This window comes from Stegastes partitus, unplaced genomic scaffold, assembly GCF_000690725.1.
Source record: "Stegastes partitus isolate 25-593 unplaced genomic scaffold, Stegastes_partitus-1.0.2 Scaffold319, whole genome shotgun sequence".
Taxonomy (NCBI): Eukaryota; Metazoa; Chordata; class Actinopteri; family Pomacentridae; genus Stegastes; species Stegastes partitus.
The window spans coordinates 232,315-254,599 of NW_007578050.1; the positions used below are offsets into that span (position 1 = coordinate 232,315).

At 41.4% G+C, this 22,285-nt stretch overlaps 1 protein-coding gene across 1 annotated transcript in view; it reads right to left on the minus strand.

The window, feature by feature from the left end:
* The window catches only part of nbr1b (NBR1 autophagy cargo receptor b), a 160,325-nt gene that overhangs the window by 47,524 nt on the left and 90,516 nt on the right, over window positions 1-22,285 (minus strand). The window contains exons 16-19 of the mRNA XM_008283553.1: window positions 8,342-8,540; window positions 1,183-1,434; window positions 593-678; window positions 397-475 (exon numbers count right to left, since the gene is read on the minus strand). Coding sequence (XP_008281775.1) covers window positions 397-475; window positions 593-678; window positions 1,183-1,434; window positions 8,342-8,540 — 616 coding nt within the window. The remainder of the gene's footprint in view (window positions 1-396; window positions 476-592; window positions 679-1,182; window positions 1,435-8,341; window positions 8,541-22,285) is intronic.

The following is a 22,285-nucleotide window of genomic DNA, read 5'->3' on the forward strand; positions in this document are numbered from 1 at the left end:
AAGCACAGACTTCCTTTTTTCAACAACAACCTATACTATTTCTGTTTTAGCCCAACAAGCAAGCAGATCCTTTTTGCTGTGATGCACTGTCAGCTGTGAGATCCTAAATGGACAGGTGTAAGTTTGTCAAAATTCCAGAAAATTGGTTTCTTCTATGTTATAATGGGGTACTGTGTGTAGACTGGTAAGAGGAAAAAATAACTGCCATGATTTAACATAACGTTGCAACCTAACTGTCTGAATGCTTTCTGAATATACAGTATAGCCTTTATTCAAACTGTTGATATTCCCATTTTCCCATTATACTTCCTGTAGTAAACTGAAGTCATTTAATCTGTCATTGTTTTTTTCATAACACACTAATCCACATGTGCTTGCTTGATGTGTGTGTTTCACCTGGGGTCCTCAGAGTTTTCCTCCTCTGTGTTCGCAGTAGGTTCAGTAACCCCTGTCTGCATTTTTTCAGGACCTGCGGCTGTGAGACATAAATCATCACATAACATTGCCTCCATTGTGCTCATATCTGTTTAATTTAAAAAAAAAACAAAAAAAACCAAAAACAAAACTGGTGGGGATATAGCAATGTAATTACCGTTCTCAGTTTGGTACAGCACAGATGCCTTTGCTCCTTCCCCAGGATCGACAGCATTCACATCTGTTGTTCCGCTGCTCTCTGGACTGTACAATGTTAAGACATTTACATAATTGCGCCTCATCTTCCTTCATTTAGTGTTAATGCAACAAACAATAGGCCTCACAAATGTTTCCCACAAAAAAGGAGAGAGAGAGAGAGAACAAAAACAAAACAAAACAGGAAAACTGTAAATTTGAAAGTAACGCTGCATAAGGCTTGTGACAATGTCTGAGGCACCTTTGCTGTAAGCCATGTCCCATTCTCTCCTTGTATTTTGAATTTTTAAATGTGTGGTACTACTTTGAAAATACAGGCAAAATGCCAAAAAAACAAACACTGAAAACAATAAAATTTTACAGCAGTATTGACCAATACTTTTAAGTAAACAACAACAAAAAAATGACTTCCTGCCATACATGTACTTAAAGATGTGTGAAAAACAGAATGCTATATTTTTGTTGTCTGTGGTCCAGTTATATAGTTGCTGCATGTTGGTATAATCTACAAAAGCTAAAATACTGAGAATTAAGAAAAAAGCTCATACTGACCTTGATGTAATGATGGCTTTAGATGGCACGACCACTTCAGGAGTCAGTGGCTCATCATCCAGTGTCTGAGATGTACAAAGCATGTCATTGGCGCTGCTGTTTCCTGACAATTCTGTCCCTGCCACTATTGCAGTTTCACCCGCCTTATACAGCTCCCCATCTACCGTGGTTCTCCTTGGTTGGTCAGAAGATGTTGTATCTGGGTCAGTGGGGGTCTTGACTGGTATGTCGCCAGGCTGGGACAGAGCAGAGCTGCAACAACACAAAGAATGTGGAATAAAAGGGAAAAGCACATACCATCAAATTGTCAATTAAAGCCCTTACCTAATTTCTAAAATAAATATGTTGGGCATTACCATCACCCTCTGAACAAAGAAAGAGGCCTACATGTTAAAGTAAAAGCCTGATAAGGAAAAAAGGCACAAAGACACAAATCACTAATCCTTTAAATGCCTCTGGGCGGTGCCACCTCCTTGCATTCCCCAGTGATGACTTGTTGGAAGGACTTCCTGGCTTCCTTACATCAAACGTCTGCACTACTTCCAACCTGAAATGCAGTTCTTAGTGCGCTGGATGAGTAAAAGAATGTTTTTAAAGTGTTTAATGCAGTTTTTGGGCCGCTGGGTCCTTTTTTGTGCTCGACTGTTGTAGATTGTTGCCGCTAGAAGTTATATTTATTCATTCATTAAATAATTGCTGCTAGTTGTGTTGTCATGTGCAATTTTGCAATATGACATGTTTCTAACTAGATCAAAAACCAGTGAGCGGTAGAAGAATGTCAGCTCATTTACCAACCTCTGAGAGATAGAAACGCGAATATTGTATCATCCATGGCTATTTAAGTCATGCCCTTCCAGAGCTGTGTGCTCCTCTCACTTTCTTTCTCTTCTTTTTACTAATCCACACTTGGACTTACACACATACATGCACACACATACATCCACACAAACAGTCAAATCTATGGAAAATAAACTTTCTTCTCCCCATCTATCAACCTCTATGGTATTCAACAACATTATGTTATTCCACGCCAGCATTACCCCTGTACAGGGCTACTGGTCCAATTCTCCGTTTCTAGGGTTAGGTTCTACCTGCCTACAGGCCCTTGGCCTACCAGGATTCTGTACAACTACTTAAGCTGGTGCGGAGGAAACTCGCCTAGCTTCTAACTGCCTTAATTGAGACACCTACCCCGCTTCTTCTAATAGTTGATCCAACTGAGTAGCCTCAGTAGTCGACTCACACTACCAGACATGCCTGACAGTGCCAGCTTCCCTCCTAAATGGAATGAGCACTTGGTAAGATGCTAGGTTGGATTTAGAGGTTTGGCACAACTAACCCCAGGGATATGTTTAAAAATACTATTTTACTGGTAACTTAGAATAACCATTAAGAGCCACTAAAAGATCTCATGCACACAATTGACTAACTTTTCACAACCATCAGATACTGTAGATGACATAACATTTCAAACCAAATAAACTTGCAGAATTATATACTGAATGCAAATCTTTAGCAGCAGCAAAGCAACAATTCTTAATCATTCATTCAAAATATTTCAAAATATGATTAACTCAATTGAGTAAAGATAACATTATAGAACTGAGCTTTTCTTAAACTGAAAATAATAATCTAATAAGCAATTTGGAGAGGGAGAGAGCCGAACAGCCCGGCCGCAGTTGTACTACTATTCCATATTTGGTAACAGGAACGGACACAGTTTGGCAAACACAGCTTATACAAGAGCCTCTGTTTATCCAAAGAGGAACCATCGATTGCTTTAGCAATGAGTTCATACTGCGAACGTCCTGTGACTAATGGCCTCATATGACACATCCAGACATGCCCTATCTTTAAGGACACTGTCCTCATTTGCTCTTTTAACATTGTCTTGAACTTTACACATATACTTTTAAATCAAAATTACAGGAAATCATAAATTCGTTATAATGTTTATAATCATTGACTTAACCTTAATACTATTGATCATCTGGTCACACAATACATTTTAATAATTATTACTTCAGATTTAATCACTCAGTCATCATGGTTACAGCTTACAGCCTTCCAAATCATAGTCTTTTATCTTGCTTACTAAGAGCCAGTGTTCTTTGTTAGTGGCTGCTTCTGGGATCTCAAACCTTGACTCCACTTGACAATTGTTATCACTGATAAGTCTCATATGGCCTCACTCCTCAACCATCACTTTGTTCATGCAACAAAAGCATACTCTACCTCAGACCCCAATACAGCCTCTTCTGATACTCGATTTTCCCCATCCTGCAATACTAGTTTCTCCTTTAAATCTCTTTCTGTCTCCAAAGTTCAAGATGAACTCACCAGGCTGAACCCTAACAAATCTGTCGGCTTCGATGGGCTTGATCCCACGTTCTTAAAATCAGCTGCTCACATCATTGCTGCTCTTATCACAAGAATATTTCATCTATCTTTACAGCTCTCTGTGTTCCCTCCTGACTGGAAATCGGCTACTATCTTCCCCCTCTTCAAAGGTGGATTTGGCTCTGACCTCAACTGCTACCGAGCCAATTCCATTTTACCATGCCTAGCCAAGTTCCTGGAGAAGTTTGTTTTTAGACAGCTAAGCCACTTCCTTCACTCAAACCGGATCTTTTTAGACCTACATTCGGGTTTCTGAGTTGGACATGGGGGTGTGAGAGCCACTGTGAAGGTCCTGGACTGGATGGCGCATGCTCTGCTGGATGGCGCATGCTCTGCTGCGACAGCACGGACCGCACCCAGGACTCCCAAATCATTAGCGTTTTTTAAGTGTTTGTAGGCTTGTTAAGTGTTTCTAAGTTTGTTATGTTTGTTAAGTATTTCTTCTCAGTCCTGCGCAAACATGATTTGCTGCCATCAAGCAGTTGCAATTCTACTCATCATGACCTGGGTGATCTGTTACAGCCTACACCTGACACATACCAGCAACAGGTTACTCACCTACAGCCACGACAAGCTTCTGGTCCATAAATCCTCGCTGCTGAGTAACATCAAGCCTGCTCTGGTTATAACACCTGAGGTCCGGCCAAGCAAAAGAGGAAGACGCGGAGGCGTCCGCAGCAGACTGAGAAGATGACCGTTCAAGCCTCCACTTCCCTCCATCATTATGTCAAACGTCCGTTCACTCCGCAAAAACTGGATCTGCTTCATGCCAGATGTCGACTGGAAAGGGCCTTCAGGGACATCTGTGTCATTGCCTTGTCGGAGACGTGGCTGGACGAATTGGTCTCCGACACTGAGGTTGCCCTTGACAACTTCACCATCATTAGTTCTGACAGGACAGGGCAATCGGGAAAGATCTTCGGTGGTGGGGTCTGTCTGTACATCAACAGCAGCTGGGCTAATAACGTCAAAGTCCACCATAAGCTGTGCACACCCCACCTGGAGATGCTGGCCATATCCATTTGCCCATATTACCTGCCCAGAGAATTCTCCACTGTTGCCATCAGCTGTGTTTATGTGGCACCCAGTGCAAACACCACGGTAGCCGCGGAGGCGATAGCTGGGGATGCTAATGCTATGTTGGCTAAATATCCCGGTGCTCCACTGTTTATATTGAGGGACTTTAACACCTGCAGTCTGGACTCTGTGCTACCATCATTCCAACAGTATGTGACAACTCCCACTAGAGGGGAAAAGATACTGGATATGTGCTATGGAAACATCACCAATGCATTCCGTTCACGTTTGTATCCATTGCTCGGACTGGCGGATCACAACATTGTATCCCTACTTCCGCTTTACAAACAGGAACTGAAAAGGCACAAACCACAAAGTCACAGCGCCCCACAATGGTCGGGAGACGCTATTACCCAACTTCAAGGCTCCCTGGCCTGCACGGATTGGGACATTTTTGAGGGGGATCTGGATCATAGAGTTTCTGTCATTACAGATTAAATAAACTTCTGCATTAGCACCTCCATCCCTGTGAAAACAATAAAAAAAATACCCCAACTCCAAACCATGGATTACCCCACACATAAGACAGTGGCTTAAAGAGAAACATCAAGCCTTTAAAATGAAGGACTGGGTTAGCATGAAAAGGGCAAACCGGAAAATCAAAAATGAAATTCTTAAGGCAAAGCTGAAGTACAAGGACAAACTGGAATCTGAGTTTGCTAACATGAACACAAAAGAGGCCTTCAAAAAATAAGAACCCTGACCGACTGTGAAACTAAATCGAAAATAGGGACAATAAATGATCCAGAATCTTTTTTCAAAGGATCTCAATACTTTTTATGCTCGCTTCTGTGTTCATGACTTCTCAGCTGAGTGTGACAACCTCCTGAGAGCCCTCCCTCGTCTGGACCCACAGGATCCAGTTCCTTTTTCGGAGGGGGAAGTAAGGCAACAGCTCAGCCGATGTATGCTGGGCAAGGCTCCAGGGCCTGTTGGCATCCCAGCAAGGGTGCTTAGGCACTGCTCACAGGAGCTTGCACCCGTCTTTCACTCTATATTTACCCAAATCTACTTGACCACAACAATACCAACCATCTGGAAAATTGCCATTATAATCCCAGTTCCGAAAAAACCCCGGCCCACAGAACTTAACCACTACCGCCCTGTTGCCCTCACCCCCATCATAATGAAATGCCTAGAAAAACTGTTGCTGAGCCTAATCTTACCCATTGTCACCCCACAACTGGACCCCCTACAATTTGCCTGCAGGTCTAAGAGGGGCACGGAAGACGCTGTAGCCTGCCTGCTGCACACGCTGCTTCAGCACCTTGACGCACCGGGCCACTACATCAGGATACTCTTCGTGGAATTCAGTTCCGCATTCAATACAATACAAAGACACCTCATGATTCAGAAGCTACATCACCACAGCATCCCTCCTCGGTTGATCAATCTCATCCACAACTTTCTAAGTAATAGACTGCAAGCAGTACGTGTAGGTTCAACCATATCACCAGTACTCACCACAAACACTGGAGCCCCACAAGGATGCGTGTTGAGCCCATTCCTGTACACGCTCTACACTAATGACTGCATCAGCCCTTCTCCTGGAAACATCTACTACAAAAACTCTGACGACACAGCCATTCTCGCTCTCCTCACAGATGATCACTCGGTTCTGGAATACAACAACACCATCAGTCACTCCACTCAGTGGTAGTAAGTAACCACCTTTACATCAATATAAGGAAGACAAAAGAACTGATAATCAGCCCACCCACCCCCCAGCACGCCATTATTATTAAAAACCAACCTGTGGAAACAGTCGACCACTTAAATATCTTGGAGTAACACTGGACAATAAACTCACCTTCGATCAGCACATCATAGACATCCAAAAACGGAGTCATCAAAGACTGTCAGCCATCCGTAAACTCAAAGGTCTCTACGTTGCTCCACGTCTTCTTCTGTCACTGTACCAAAGCATTATTCAATCCATCCTACTGTACTGCTCCACCTGTTTCTATAACATGCTCACTGTTAAAAACCGGACTAAACTATTACACATAACCAGCACTGCTGCAAAAATCATAGGTCTCCCCACACCCAACCTATCTGAACTCAACAACAAGGCCATTACACGCATTGCACTCTCAATACCACAGGACTCTACTCACCCACTACAGCAATATCTTATCCTGTTGCCTTCAGGAAGGAGATACAGGACACTGCGGTGCAGAAAGGCTCATTTTGGTAAAAGCTTGATGCCTGCAGTCATAGCTGCCTTAAACAAAATTCCCCGCTGAGCATCCCTGTACTAAATTGTCATGTCTTTCATACTATTTCATGTTGTACTTTGTGTTGAAATGTTATTCTGCCTGTGTACCCTTATGTGGGATTCTGTGTAGTTTGTATTGTCATGTTATGAGATGGAAGTCAAGGGCTGGTCTGTGGAAAAGAATTTCCCCCTGGGGACAATAAAGTCTAAGTCTTGACGACATTATTACAGCAGCATTAGACAGCAAGCAGGTCAGCATAGTTTGACCTTGCTAACGCCTTCGACTCTGTTGATTACTGGATTCTACTTCGTAGGCTCTCGAGCATCGGTCTGTCTACTACCTGCTGTGACTGGTTTGCCAGCTACCTTACTGACCGTGTTCAGCAGGTGAAGACGGAAAACATTCTGTCAGACCCACTTATTGTCTCCAAAGGTGTACCTCAGGGCTCCATCTTGGGCCCAACCTTATTTTCCATCTACATTAATGATGTTGCAAAAGCTGCTGGCAGTTCCTGGATCCATTTGTATGTCGATGATACCATCTTATACTCAACTGGCCCTTCACTCCACTCTGCAGCATCCACTCTTCAGCTCAGCCTCACTCCTGTTGAGCAGTCCTTTCACAACCTCCACCTCCCCCTTAACATCAGTAAAGCTAAATGCATCATCTTTGACAGGAGGAATGTTGGTTGGAGTACATCAAATCCTATACATATCTAGGCTTCTGGCTGGATTCCTCAAAACCAGACTAGCCTTCCTCTTCCGCAACAAAGCCTCCTTTACTCATGCTGCTAAACACACCCTCATCATGATGACAATACTCCCGATTCTGGTACCCAAGTACCGTGCTCAAAAAACTGGACACTCTTTATCATACAACCATCCGTTTTCCACTAATGCACCCTTCCACACTTACCACTGCAATCTCTATAAATTGGTGAGGTGGCCCTCCCTTCATACTCTGTGGTTTCACCCCTGGTTTCAAGACAATTCTGCTTCTTACTTGTTTATATTTGTTCTATGTTATGTTTATGTGTCTATAATTTACATGTGTATTTGTTCCTGCAGGGCGCCGCTTGGCCAGGTCATGTTTGCAAATGAGAACTGATTCTCAAATGCGCCATTAGAGGACTGTCTCCTTAGGAGGACACATAGCCTCACTCATCACACACGTGTCAACCAGGTAGTGCACCTATTCAGAACACACAATGTCTTCAGTCTTGCTGTGTGCCATCTTGTTTACTTTAGAGGAAAATGTGGAGTCCAGTGCATGCGTGTCCAGTGTAGTGTTCAAACCTAGCAGTCATCTCTAGTGACTAACAGGTGGTCAGACGCACCTATGTCCACAGTCTTTCCCCAAATAAGTTGTCTTTTCTGTTCATTTTAAATAAAACCATTACAGGCACTACAAAATATGACAGCACATTGTTGCCAGTACTATTACTACTAAATAATTGGCTCTACCTGTACATGGATTCCCCAAGTGGTCGACTGGTGTCAAAGCAATCGGGGAGGATGATGATGTAATCCTCCGAAGAGGTGGAGGAGGACCGACTCCTTGTCCCTTCTCCCTTCTCCTCTCCCTCTTTCTCCTTCTCCTTGTCTGGCTCTTTTTCTCTTGCCTTCACCCTGTCCTCCAAACAGATGCTCTCCAGATGGGACTCTGAAACCAGACAAAATAGTGATTTAAAAAAATTCAGTAAACCCCAATGTTTTTGGCTGTAAGGAGCAGCGCTACCTGATGCAGAATAGTGAGATCAGAACCTTCTTCTGGAGTCAGGCCTGGAAGAGTAGCTTACTGGCGAGCATCTGATGGCCCCAGCCTTGGCTAATGGGGCTTAGTTGAGCACATAAATTATACAGTCTCTAGTTGGGTACAGCCCAAAAGGGCTACATGGGGCCTCAACCCACTGTGCCAACAACCCGCAGGGACAGGCAGTGGGTTTGGGTACAGTGTAAGCTGGGTGGCAGGTGGGAAAGAACACCTGGGCATGCTGACCCCTTGTGAAAAATATGGTTTTAGAGGTGTGGAATGTAATCTCACTGAGGGGGAAAGAACTGGAGGTGGTGCGACCGGTGGAGAAGTACCGGCAATATATTACTTGGCTCCACTCCTTGCACAGCAAAAGTTCTGGAATCAAATTCCTGGAGAGGGGGTGAACTCTCTTTTTCCAGAGTTTTCCAGATTGAATGGCACCAGGCCTGTGTGGGCATACTCACAAGCCCCTGGCTGAGCGCTGCTGTGTTGGAGTCACATCTCTGTAACTGCAAGCTATAGAGTGGAAGGCTCTGACTGTTGTCTGTGCATTAGCACAAAACAGGAGTTCAGAGTGCACACCCTTCTTGGAATCTCTAGGTGGAGTTCTGAAAGAGGTTCCGCCAGGGAACACTATAGTTCTCCAGGGGGGGACTTCAGCAGTCTCATAGAAAATGATAGCGAAACCTGGAGAGGGGGACTGGAAGGAATGGCCTGGCCAATCTGAAACAGAGCTCGGTTATTGGACTTCTGTGCTAGGTATTGATTGGTCATAACAAAGACTATGTTCAAGCATAAGGTTGATCAAAGTGTACTTGGTACCACCTTGGGCCAAAGTTCAGTGTTTGACTTTGTGGTCATATCAGCAGACCTCCATTTTGTTGTGAACACTTATGTAAAGAAAGGGGTAGAGCTGTGAACTAATCACTGCCTGGTGGTAAGTTGGATCAGATGATAGGGAAGGCTGCCGGACATGGTATGTGAGAGGGCCACGTTCAAAGCTTTGCAGAAAGCAGCTGTTTGGAGCTGTGGTAAGAAGGTCTTCAGTACCTATCATGACGGAACCTAAAGACCTGTTGTTGGACACCTGCATTGAAAGAAGCTGTCAAGCTAAAAAAGGAGGCCTTAGAGGCTTTGTTGGCCCCTGGATCTCCTGAGCAGCAGACAAGTACTGTGGAACCTGAAGTAGACAAGAAGCTTGTCAGTGACAAGGTGCTGGTGTGGATGACGAAAGGATGCACGTACTCCCTACAAATACATGTTTTTTGGACATTTTTAGACTTGGAGATCCATCATCCTCAATGGGGATAGTCCCTTCCAGTATTTATGGACAAAGTCACAAGAAACAGGTGGGATGGATATGCAATTTGGGATCCCCAGGGTCATGTCACTGCTTGATGCATGTGGCATCGTTCTGGTGGATTCATCAGAACATCTGGATGAACCCCAGAGTAGGGTTGCTGCTCCTTTGTGTCGAAAGGAGCTTGTTGAGGTGGCTTGGGCTTTTGATTGGGATGTCTCCTGGGCGACTTCCTGTGTCCAAAAATCGGGAATATACTGTACCTACCACTATTGGTTAAGCTCACTAAAAATCATGTTCTTTGTAATTTGTTTAACCAAAACATATTTATGTGCAGTTACAAAATTAATATATATCTTGTATAAGTATTGGAAAGAAAGTGAAAAATATTAAAAATCAAGAAAAATACCTAAAAAAAAACCCTGAAGGATAAACTTAAATTAAAAATAACAAATCGTTTCAATATTAGAGCACCTGTATGTGACGTTATGTATTTCTTAGACTTGGCATTATTTAGATGGGACAAGGTTGTCTAAATACATAGTTTAGATCCATATTAAAATGAACGAGTCATCACTATTGTTATCTATATTAAAAACAGTTTCAGAAATGTGAAATTTAAAGCAGAGAAAAAACTCAGGACTCTATTTACCTGATGCATGATGGCCTAAAAGGACAAATGGAGTTTTATTTCATGCACAATTTTAATCTCATCACCAGCCCTTGAACTCACCCTGCCTCTGCATGTTAGAGTTTATGTTTAAAAATAAAAGTTAAATAAAAGTTGTTGGGTTTTTTTGCTGCGAATTTGTTTGTATTTGATCGTATTTGATACCTGCCGTCTTAGCACAATGTAGCTTTATTGGCAAAATCTCTTTGTCTGAAGAAGTGGGGGGAATCAGAAAGGCAAAACTGCACTCCTTTTCTGGAAGGTCCAAGCTTCAAGAGGAAACATAACAAGAGGACAACATAAGTTGCAATTCTGGATGATGGATAGGGGATGTCACACCTCTCTATGTCCACCACTGAATAGAGTCTATGGTCATATGGTCAAATGTAATTAAATCATTCCCCTTTTCTGATACAATTTGTGCTCTGTAAATTTTTGCCAACAGTCATTTAATGGCTTTACATCTAGTAATGATTTAGCCACATATAGATGTTTTTATTGTTAGTGCTGAAGTCCATCATTTCCACACTGGATGCAACATGACCCTTTCTCACATAAAAAGGCTCTAATCAATAGCTCCTGATATAGTTAGAATAAAATCTTTTCTCATCTGAGAAACTCAACCACTGTTTTTTCCCATCACCTGTGGCTGTGTGCTCCTGCTGTGTGGAGGCCCTGGGCGAAACTTGGTGTAGAGCTGGTACTGAGCTGGGGCCAGGCACCAGAGCTGGATCAACAGACAAGGCAGCAGGCAAAGAGGCTTGTAGCGGAGAATTGAGGGAATCCTTCGGAGTAACTGGTGATTTTAGGGGGTTGCTTGAGCTGCCTGGACTGCTGTTGGAGGCCTCTTTTGTTTTTACTGTCTTAGTCTTCATGCAGGACAAAGAGGAGGCGTCACCCTGAGCAGCTGGATGCACCACTGAAAGCAAACAGGAGGAAGACTGCAATTCTGTTCTCTTGCACAATTTTACATTCATATGTAAATGCATGTAGTTGAAGTTGCCATCTGGCTTACTGCTGAGACTAAACAAACAAGTCAAGACAGACACTAAAACAGATTTCAAGTCAACACATTTCATTACTATAGAGCAAGTACATTTTAAAAATTAAGGTGATCTTTACTTGAAATTGTTAGCTCTGATATATAATCAATCATAACCATAGCCAGTCTGAGTGTTAATAGCCTGGGGTATCTTAGGCATTACATACTCAGTAAAAACCAACAGACTAATAATCCATTAAAAAGGACAGCTTCAGACCAGTGATTTGTGTACACACCTGTAACCACCTCTGACTCACCCTTACCTAGATGGGGACCTTTCAGGGGGGCATGGTCAGGGGACTCCTCCAGGGTTATTGAGTGAATCACAGTCTCACAAACAAACTGAGTTCGACTAATGTCACTGCGTCCTTCTTCTTGAGCCGGGATCCCGTCCTCTTCTGTTCCAGATGCTGCCTTATGGGGTATATCTGAAGCCAAGCAACAAGAAGACAAATGGTATAGCTTATGGGCAGGCCGTTTCTATGCACAGAATCAGATTTACAAGTTTCTTCTTGTGCTTGCAGTGCTGAATTCTCAGAATTCACATTCACAAACAAAAACTAAACCTATGCATAGAAGTCTCTGTGTTTGCCTTGACGTTGCACAGGCAGTGACCGGAGCATAGCCAACACTCAAGCAGTCTTTTGCTGAGGTGGTGGGGGACTTCCATGGTCCTGTTTGCCTTGACCATGCTACTCCTTATGTAGATGTCTTCAAGGGTGGGGAGCACTGTGCCCATTGTATGCTCTGCTGACCCTCTGCAGAGCTCTCCAGTCATGGTCAGAGCTGTTCCTGTACCACTGAGTGATGTCCCCTCTCAGTGCGCTCTCTACCACCCACATTAGAAAGGATTGGAGTGGACTCGTACCTGGTGGACTGGATCTCCAACTACCTCACTGACAGACCACAGTATGTCAGACTGAAAGACACCACATCTGACACTGTGGTCAGCAGTACAGGGGCCCCTCAAGGGACAGTGCTGGCCCCTCTCCTCTTCACCCTGTACACCTCGGACTTCTGTTACAACTCGGAGCTGTGCCACATACAGAAGTACGCAGATGACACAGCCATCATGGGGTGTATCAAGGATGACAGAGAGAGTGAGTACAGGAGTCTGGTGGACGACTTTGTTGTCTGGTGCAGAGAAAACCACCTGCAGTTCAACACCTCAAAGACAAAGGAACTGGTCATAGACTTCAGGAAACCTGATCCATGCCCACGACCAGTTCTGATTGAGGCACATGAGGTTGAACTTATACAAAACTACAAGTACCTTGGGCTGTGGCTGGACAACAAGTTGGACTGGACATGCAACACAGACTACCTGTACAAGACGGGACAGAGCAGGCTGTACTTCCTGAGGAGGCTCCAGTCGTTCAACATCTGCAGGAAACTCCTGCAGATGTTCTATCAGACGTCGGTGGCCAGCGTCCATTTCTACGCCATGGTGTGCTGGGGCAGCAGCACATTAAAAAGGGACGCATCGAGGCTGGACAAATTAATCAGGTGGGCCCGCTCTGCAGTGGGCATGAAACTGGACACCCTGGTGACGGTGGCAGAGAGGAGGACACTGACAAACTGCTGACCATCATGGACGATGCCAGCCACCCTCTGCACACTGTCGTCATCGCCCAAAGGAGCCAGCTCAGTGACAGGCTGCTCCTCCCCAGGTGCAAAACCAACAGGAACAAAAACTCCTTTGTCCCTCAAGCCATCAAACTGTTCAACTCTGAACTCGGGGGGAGGGGGAGGAGCAGCAAGCGGGGAGAGGTAGGGAGCGAGGGGTGAGGAGTGAGGACATTGGGGTGAGATAGAGCATCATGCTCTATCACCAGACTGTGTGCAATATTTAGGCACTTTGGCAAATTTTGTTACTGTATCCAGTGTTACTATTGTTATTATTGATACTACTGTTGTTGTTACTGTTGTTGCTCATGATGTGTTGGTGTTGTGTTGTTGTTTTACTTGTACAACAACTTCCCTGAGGTTTGCACCAAAGTGATCAATAAAGTTCTATTCTATTCATACAGTTATTTGTGTACAGGGAGAAGAGCAGAGGACGGAGGCAAGGATACACTCCTGTGGGCTCCGTAAAACAAAGGGAGAGGGAAACGGTGGCACAAGATGGTTAAATTTTCAAGATCTGGCAAGCAGGACAGTGGAATGGAATGAACTCTGCCACATTTGGATTGGCCAGATTCATTCATCTGTCCTCAAGGAACACAGAAAAAGACCCTGATGGCAGGATGACTTGATTTAACATAAGAGTGAGCCATTTTTTGGTCAGGCACACAATGTTATAGTTCCTCACGCCTGGCTGGTATCTGATCTGACCCCTGAAATCATCCACCTTGCTTTCAAGGGACTGGATGTTAACAAGAAGGATACTAAGCTGGGGAGGCAATGGGTCTGAGCGCTTAGTCTGTTCCAAACACCACCTCGTTGTCCCATGTTTTTTCCTTCTCTTTTTCTGCTTTGCTTAGCCATTATTGTCATTGCTTTGCTCTGTGTTGCACAGCATCTCAGTTGGCTACTTCTGATCTTCATGAAAAAAGTCAGAAAACTTGTTTGTAATGAATGTCCAGACGAGTACTGCAGGCATACATTGCTGCGAAAAAGTATTTGCCCCCTTAGAAGGGGGGCCTTCTGTCTTCTAATATTAGAAACTTCTCATATTCAAAGGATTCAGATCATCAAACTAATATTTATATTTATTTAATATTAGATAGAGTTAGCCAACAAAACACTAAATATAGTTCCTAAATGATGATTTATTGAAGACTTATTGAAAACCTATATTACTGGTGTGAAAAAATAAAAAATAAAAAATCTTGCAACTGGTTGGGCTACCCTTGGCAGGAACAGCTGTAGATAAATGTTTGTGATAGCTTGTGATGAGTCTTTTATATTGCCATGAAGGAATTTTGGCCAACACTTCACTGCAGACTAGTTTAAATTTGGCCACATTAGATGGTTTTCGAGTATGAAGTGCTCTTTTAAGATCTTGCCACAGCATCTCAATTGGATTCAAATCGGACTTTGATTTGGACAGTCCAAAACTTTAACCTTTGTTCTTTTGAAGCCATGTAGAAGGGCACTTGATTGTGTATTCTGGGTCATTGTCATGCTGCATAATCTATTTGTGCTGGAGCTTTGGGTCATGAACTGATGGGGGGGATATTCTTCCAGGAGGATTTTCTGAGAGAGAGTAGAATCCATGGCTCCATCAATTATGACAAGTTGTCTACTGCCTGTGGAAGCAAACCAGCCCCAAACCATCACACTACCACCATTTTTCACTGTTGGTATGATGTTTTTCTTGTGGAATGACTAGCTTTACGCCGGATGTAACGGGACCCATTTCTTTCAAAAAGTTTCACCTTTGAGCCATCAGTCCACAGGATGTTATCCCAAAAGACTTGGGGTTTATCTAGATAATTTTGAATATCATGGATATCATTTTTGCCCAGTGTCTTCCTTTTTCAACAAGCCTGGCAGTAATCATACGTGGGTGTGGCTGGTGAAATTGAACCCAATTGAAATTACTTTTTCACACAGAGCAAGATGGGACTGGACAGCATTTTTCCTTTAATTAATAAAATCATCATGCAAAAACTGCATTTTGTAGTTTTTGGGGTTATCTATATATTATATTAAAATTACTTTGATGATCTGAAACATTTCTGTGTGTCAGATGTGCAAAAATAAAAATATCTGTAGGAGGAAAATACTTTTAACAGTAACTGTATTAGTCAAGTTTTTTTAAAAAATGTTGCAAAAGTGAAAATAAAAACAGAAAAAGAAAAGATAAACACCGAGCCTGAATGGTAGTCCTGCCAACGTCTCGACACGGTTGCACCATCTTAATCATGAAGCTATGGATGAACTGTCATTTTTTAAAATGGTCAACACTCAACACAACTGAAAATTGGTCCACATTGTAACTTATTTCACATAACTTTTTTAAATGCTCTATTTTTAAGAAAAATTATTGTGAACTGCCTAAGTTAATTAACAAGGAAGCACACCACTATGAGACCTGGTGTCAGCAATAAAGAACATTGTTTATTGGTAAAAAAAAAAAAAAAAAGAAAGAAAGAAAGAAAAGAAAAGAAAAGAAAAGAAAAGCACAATAAACCAGACCCTTTAACTGCAAAGTAGTGCTCATTGTGTGACCCAGATGAAAGCATCCAGGGAGGCTAATATTTTCAGAGGATCAGAATGACAAGCGAGGTGCCGAATGCTCATTTAGTAATGTAATTATTTCCATTAAAATGCAAGAAGATATTTGTTGAAGGAGCTGTGGCACTCATTCAGCAACAGACACTGTTCAGTGAAAGAAAGAGCTGACCATACCCTAAAAATATCAAATTAGCTTAATATGTTAAAGACAGTTACGAAGATGGCATGCAGCAGTTAGGGTCATCAAGGATTCTACTCTGTCACATAATTTCCTGTCACATGCACAATATTGACAAAATGCTTCCTTGAATGTTGGTTACATCACCTTGGCAGGAAGTTGACTTGACTGACATGATTCTCTAAATTAATTATAGCTTTCAGAATAATCATATGCGATTACCTTTATTTAATGTTAAAGAGTTCAGCGTAAGACTATATAGAATACCATTTAACTAAAAATGAAATAAGCACTGGTTCCTCTGACAAAAAATGACTATGAAATAAGTTGTGAAAAAAAAGTCAGGCAGTTATTATATAAATAAATTTAATAATTAAATATTCATAAATTCATATATTGTATATTTCATCATACCACATTTATGTATTTCATGGGACTTTAATTACATCATCCCACATTTATTTATTTTATGAGACTTATTTCATGTCATATTTATTTCAGGAGACTTATTTAATTCTATAACATATATGTATTTCAGAGGACTCATATTTCTAAACGACACATTTTATTTCATGGCTCTTTTTTATTTTTGTCACTGGTTTTATGGAGAACCTAGACACAGACACTAATGACGACGAGGAGGAGATCAGAGACTTAGTGAGAAAGTGTTTATTTACAAACTGTGCACGTAACAAGTGGATAACTAAGTACATAATGACAATTAGTGGCAGGTGAGGCAGCCTCTGCACAGGTGTCCACACTTGTTACTGATTAGGCAGCAGCTCAGTCATAAACACACAAACAGAGGGAGAGAGGAAAAGGAAGTGAAGAGACTGCCAGAAAATCAGGGGACGAGACAGGGATCCTGACAATTTCCAAGCCCAATATTCTAATGGAGGGGCTTGGCTGGTGTGATTGACATGCCTGCTCTTGAATGACTGGTAAGCCATTTAGACAATGTAGCCAGGAGGCTCATTGATCAGTGAACTCATGTCACATACATTGTTCTGGATTCAGTTGTGATATATTTACTGTTATTTTGTCATTATGTGTCAGTAAAGTAGCAAATCATTTTTCACAGACAGTTCTGATGTCTGTTAGTGTTACATATATTATTAAATAAAAGACATACAATGCATCCTAAACTAAAATAGTGAGTTGGATGACACTAACATGTAAATAAGTGGTTCAGTACATCATCATTTATCACAGATATTCATCCTAAGTTAGATAGAGTGGTAGATCAAGTTCACATGTGTAACACCCATTATGTGTTGCAATGTACATTGGAAGATTAAACTTGAATAAACTCGAATAAGATCAAAGTTGTGACTAATACTACAGTTAAATATATAAAATGTCAATTGCTGTACAGATAAGTGGGAGTAAAGTCCTCCACCTAAATGTGACCCTTTCTACTTTTAGGTACATGGAAAACCAAACCAAACAATAAGTCCTTCCATTATGTCACTGTAAAATAAGTTTGGTTGTTGATGCTGACACTGTGATGTCTTTCATTAACTTAGGTGTGTCCAGTATTCAATGTTCGGACCTTTGTCAACGTAGAGGACTCTCTTAAGATGAGTTATGAGTGGTGCCAAAGAAAGGAAGACATCACATGGGGCCATACATAAGGCAAGACAAGACAAGACAAGACAACATAAATTTTATTAATCTCAAAGAAAATTTGCTTGCTAAACATTGCTCAGGAAAAACAAAATTACACAACATTACAAACACAGTGCCTAGTAGACAAGCAATAAGATTTAAGTAGGATACATTATTGAAAATAAAATAAGTAAGCCAAAATGAAACTAGAATAGGAATGTAAAAAGTGATGCTGGCAATGAGTCCGAGGTAAAAACTAATATCACACATGAAAATAAAATATTGCACATTAATTTGAAATATTGCACCTGAAAAATGACACATTGTACATGGCACTGATACAAGATATGCAAGGATTCATTAATTCCAACTGCAGTTCATGTTGTCATCAAAGTACAGTAAAAGTGAACATAAGCATATAGGCTGGTATGAATGACTGTACTACAATTGAAAGTGTAATGTTTTTATCCTATGGTGTTTTTTTTTATCTTACAGAAATGCTTTTGTTCTCTTGAGTGAGACCAAAGACAATTTTCCTGCCTTAGCTAGACAATAACTTTTATGGTGTTTTATTCATTTCTAATGCATTATGCTGTAGGCTATAGAGAAAAAGGAAAAGAAACAGCATTCTTATTAGATGGGCTTCACACACTTTTCTGACAATATATACATTTTTCCCTCAGCTCAGCTGTAGAAATACAGTTGTACTGTTGTACATTAAATAGCAATAGAGAAGTAACTATTCTCACCTCTGTGGTAAGGTGTGGGTTGATGATAATTAGCCCTTCAGTAACATTATTTCTTCTGAAAGAGAAAAAGAATTATTCCAACAGATGTTTTTGACTTCAGACATCAGCAATGAAATGACAAGGACCTGCTAAAAATAGCCTCCAGTTGATGCTACAAACACTAATAATACACATAGTAATAACAGTAAACTGTACTTTCATGTCACTTGGAGAATACACATTATTCTGTAACAGTTTTCCATAGTGTAATGTTGATGTTCTTATTTTAATAAGCTTATTTCTATCTGCTGACCTGCTGATCATGAACAAACAGCACGTCATAGAGATGACAACAGTTAGCAAAAAAAATAACTTCATTGTGATTAATAAACTAATCTAGAGGAAACTTAGATATAGCTAACAGCTAATTAACAAACGTAACAAAGCCCATTTTCAGTACTAAGTTTGATAATGTAACCGTAGAATCTTAGAACAAAACACAATGTTAAAACATCTCATATCATATGAGAGTGGTTATGCATGGTGTAATGTTAACATATACATAATAACTTCAGCAACAACAATGTGGTTACTCCTTCTATTACTGCCAAATGTAGATATGTATGTAATTACTTACTAAGATCATTTTACCACTTACCTATAAAGTTTACTTCAAATTATGGAAGCTAACTTTGTTAGCAATGACTTTGCACAGCACAGTCACAAGTCAGGTTGGTAAAGGCGGGTGTTCATGACGGCTGCATCCATCTGGCTTTACGGCTTTGGGTTGAATCTGTGGCACAACCACACCTGTTCATTAAAATATTAGGATTGGAAATAAAAAGAGCCATAAAATAAAATGTGGTGTTAAGAAGTCAAAGTCCCTTGAAATAAATAAATATGCCATTTCAAAATAAAATTCCCTGAAAATAAGTGCGACATTCTGAAATTTAAATTAAAAAAAAAAAAAAATCCCCTAATATAAATAAATAAATATGGCATTATGAAATAAAATCTCTTGAAATACACAGTTACAAAATCACTCCTCTGCCCCATCTGGGATTCCCAGACCAGCTATCTCTGTCCCAACTCATGCATATAAATCACGGATCTGTAAACAGAGACCCTCCATAAAAACAGTTGAAAGACTGAGAAAGTCACCTAAGGCCTGCAGGACTGCTTCAAAGTCACAGGCTTGAGGATAATTGCTGAGAGGACAGACCTGAAGGGACACACATCAACTGGTCTTCCCCATATAAACTTCTGTGTTGAATGTGACTGGAACAAAAACTGTTGTTTTCCAACCAGAGGCTATGGCTCAACAGCGAGGTGTGGACCTCTGCCTTTAAAATACGGCAACCTGCAGGCCTTCAAAGAAGTGTGGGGGAGCCTGAGGAGGTGCATCAGAGAGGGCAAGCGCAGGTACAAATGGCACATAGAGGAGCACAAACAAATTAACAACTTCAGATGCATGTGACAGGAGATAAAAACGATCAGCTGTTACAAGAAAAGCTACACAGCCACAAACCCCACAAACCCCACAAACTTTGAACCAGTTCTTGGTTCAGCTGATTTTGACCAACAGAACAGAGGCCAACATCTTTCCTACAAAAACATCCAGGTGGATCCACCCTGCATAGAGTTGGCAAAGTGTCACAAGATAAATACTTAAGGCCTGCGTAAACCAGTAAGCAGAGGTATTTACCACCATCTTCGGCCTCAAAAGTGATTTGCTTGAATGACTATCGCTCTAACTCCTATCATTTGTTGAAGATTGATCTTCCATCATATTTAATCTGTCATCTATACACATCTCGACCAACATCATTCTGGTCCACAAACATCTCCAACCAGGTGGGGAATGTCTCAAGCCTCTAGAGGACTAGTCCAAATCATATCTCATGTCTTTTGTACAATTAGCGAGCCATTACTGACTTTAAAATAAAGAAAGACCAGATTTTAGTCCACTTTGTTTCACTTCAGAAATACAGACATTTTTGACCCTAAAACTGGCTATTGTGTTCAACAGAGCAAAGACGCCAATACACACCATGCCAGATTTGGAACCCAAAACAAAAACATCCTCCAGGTCTGTCAGGATGGTGATAAGTTTGTGCTCTTAGGAGAAGGCCTCTGGAGGGTAGACCTCCAGAGAATTCCACAGGGCATGGTTCACATCCTGAGTCGCTATCAAAACTACAACGGACCAAATGGTCACCAGAAACACCACGACAAGCTTTTGACCCTACAGTAAGTAAGTCAAAATCTTGATAAGTCACATCAAAGGAATCCCACTCACTCTTGAGAGTGAAGCTTTGTTGTAAATTCCAGAATTCACACAAATGGTTGACAACCTAAATACAATTATTCCTGGACTCAACCTTTCTTTCTACAACTCACAGAAATATTCATTAAACAATTGGGTCAATTATGTTTCTATGATCAGTTTCACCACATCCTTTTCTATCTATTTATTTAGTTTAAATGTATGTTTTTCAGGGGAGAAGTAAGGAATTACAAATATTCTTTACTGTAATTAAGTAGACTTTTTTGGGTACTTGTACTTTTATGAGTATTTTTTTCAAGGATGTAATTTTACTTACACTTGAGTACAATTTACACTATGTAATCTACTTCGCTACTTTTAAAATCAAAAGTCACTACTGAGTAGACCCACAATTTGAATTAATATTCAAACCTTTCATCTGCATGTTTGTAGCCAATAAGGCTGTCCAATCACAACCACACCAATGAATCTATGATGTACTCTAAAGACAACTCCACTGCAGCAGCAGGCACAGGTTTCTGGAGGCAACATACCTACACAGTGGAGTAGAGAGTAATTTATGGACTGAAGAGTTGGAGACAAAGAAGCCAAAATGGAGACAGAAGACAACACTGTCAACAGTGAAAATGATAAAGAAAAGACGGAGGACGAGTGCGAGTGGCTGTGGCCGTACCTTGAGGAATTTTGCATGTACAGAGGGAGAAAAGGAGACAGCGTCCAGATGCAGTGCAAACTTTGTTTGACCTCTACGGTGATATCAGTTTACAAGACTTAAGTGTCATAATCTCCAAAAACACATTGCGGCAAGAGGTTTTACAACTGTACTTGTATGATATTACTTTCTTATGTTTCATGTGTTTCATTAAGGTTATTAATTTGGCTAAGATAAATCTGCAAAGATATTGTCACTGCCATTGGTTAGCCTGATACTAAAAATAAGATGGAGCTAGACAACATGTGTGTGCATGTCTAATTGAGCTACAGTTTTTAGAAATGTTTAATCTTAATATTTGTACAACCACCGTCATTGCAATAAATTAAATCGTTAGTCATTTAATACTCACAGGCCTACATTCAGCAGGCCTATATTTTGTGCTAGAGTGATGCTATGTTATATGAAACTAGAACACAAATTGTGTCCATTGAAAATTAACCATGTAATGTTAGCTTGTCGGTAAATAGTGTTTCAGATTCAGGCTAACATTTAACATGGAAAGAAGGTCATGAGCAAGGGGTCCCTGGTTCTCTTACTTCAAGATGCCTGAATGAAAATGTTTTCATATGATAAGCACTACCCCTTTACAGACACATCCACTTTACTCTAATCCCTTGCAGTTTTGTTCAAAACTCACGCGGTTATTTTGCGTGTGGTGTTCATAGGCGAAGGGATGGCAGGGGCCACAGGGGCCATAGCCCCTGCTGGAATCTGATTGACCCTCTCTCAGCCTCCCCCCTGTGAAAAACTGTCTTGTTGTTAGGTAGTTTCTTTGAGGCGCGCTAGCTGGTTGTTACAGCGCAGCTTTACGGGGGCGGGGTGAACAGAGCATTGTGGTAGTGTTTGTGACGGGAGCGGCTGGAACATAAAACAAGCACACCTCTTCTCTCACTTCCACTCTGCACTTACAGACACTCTGAGACGGTGAGTGTCAAATTCAAA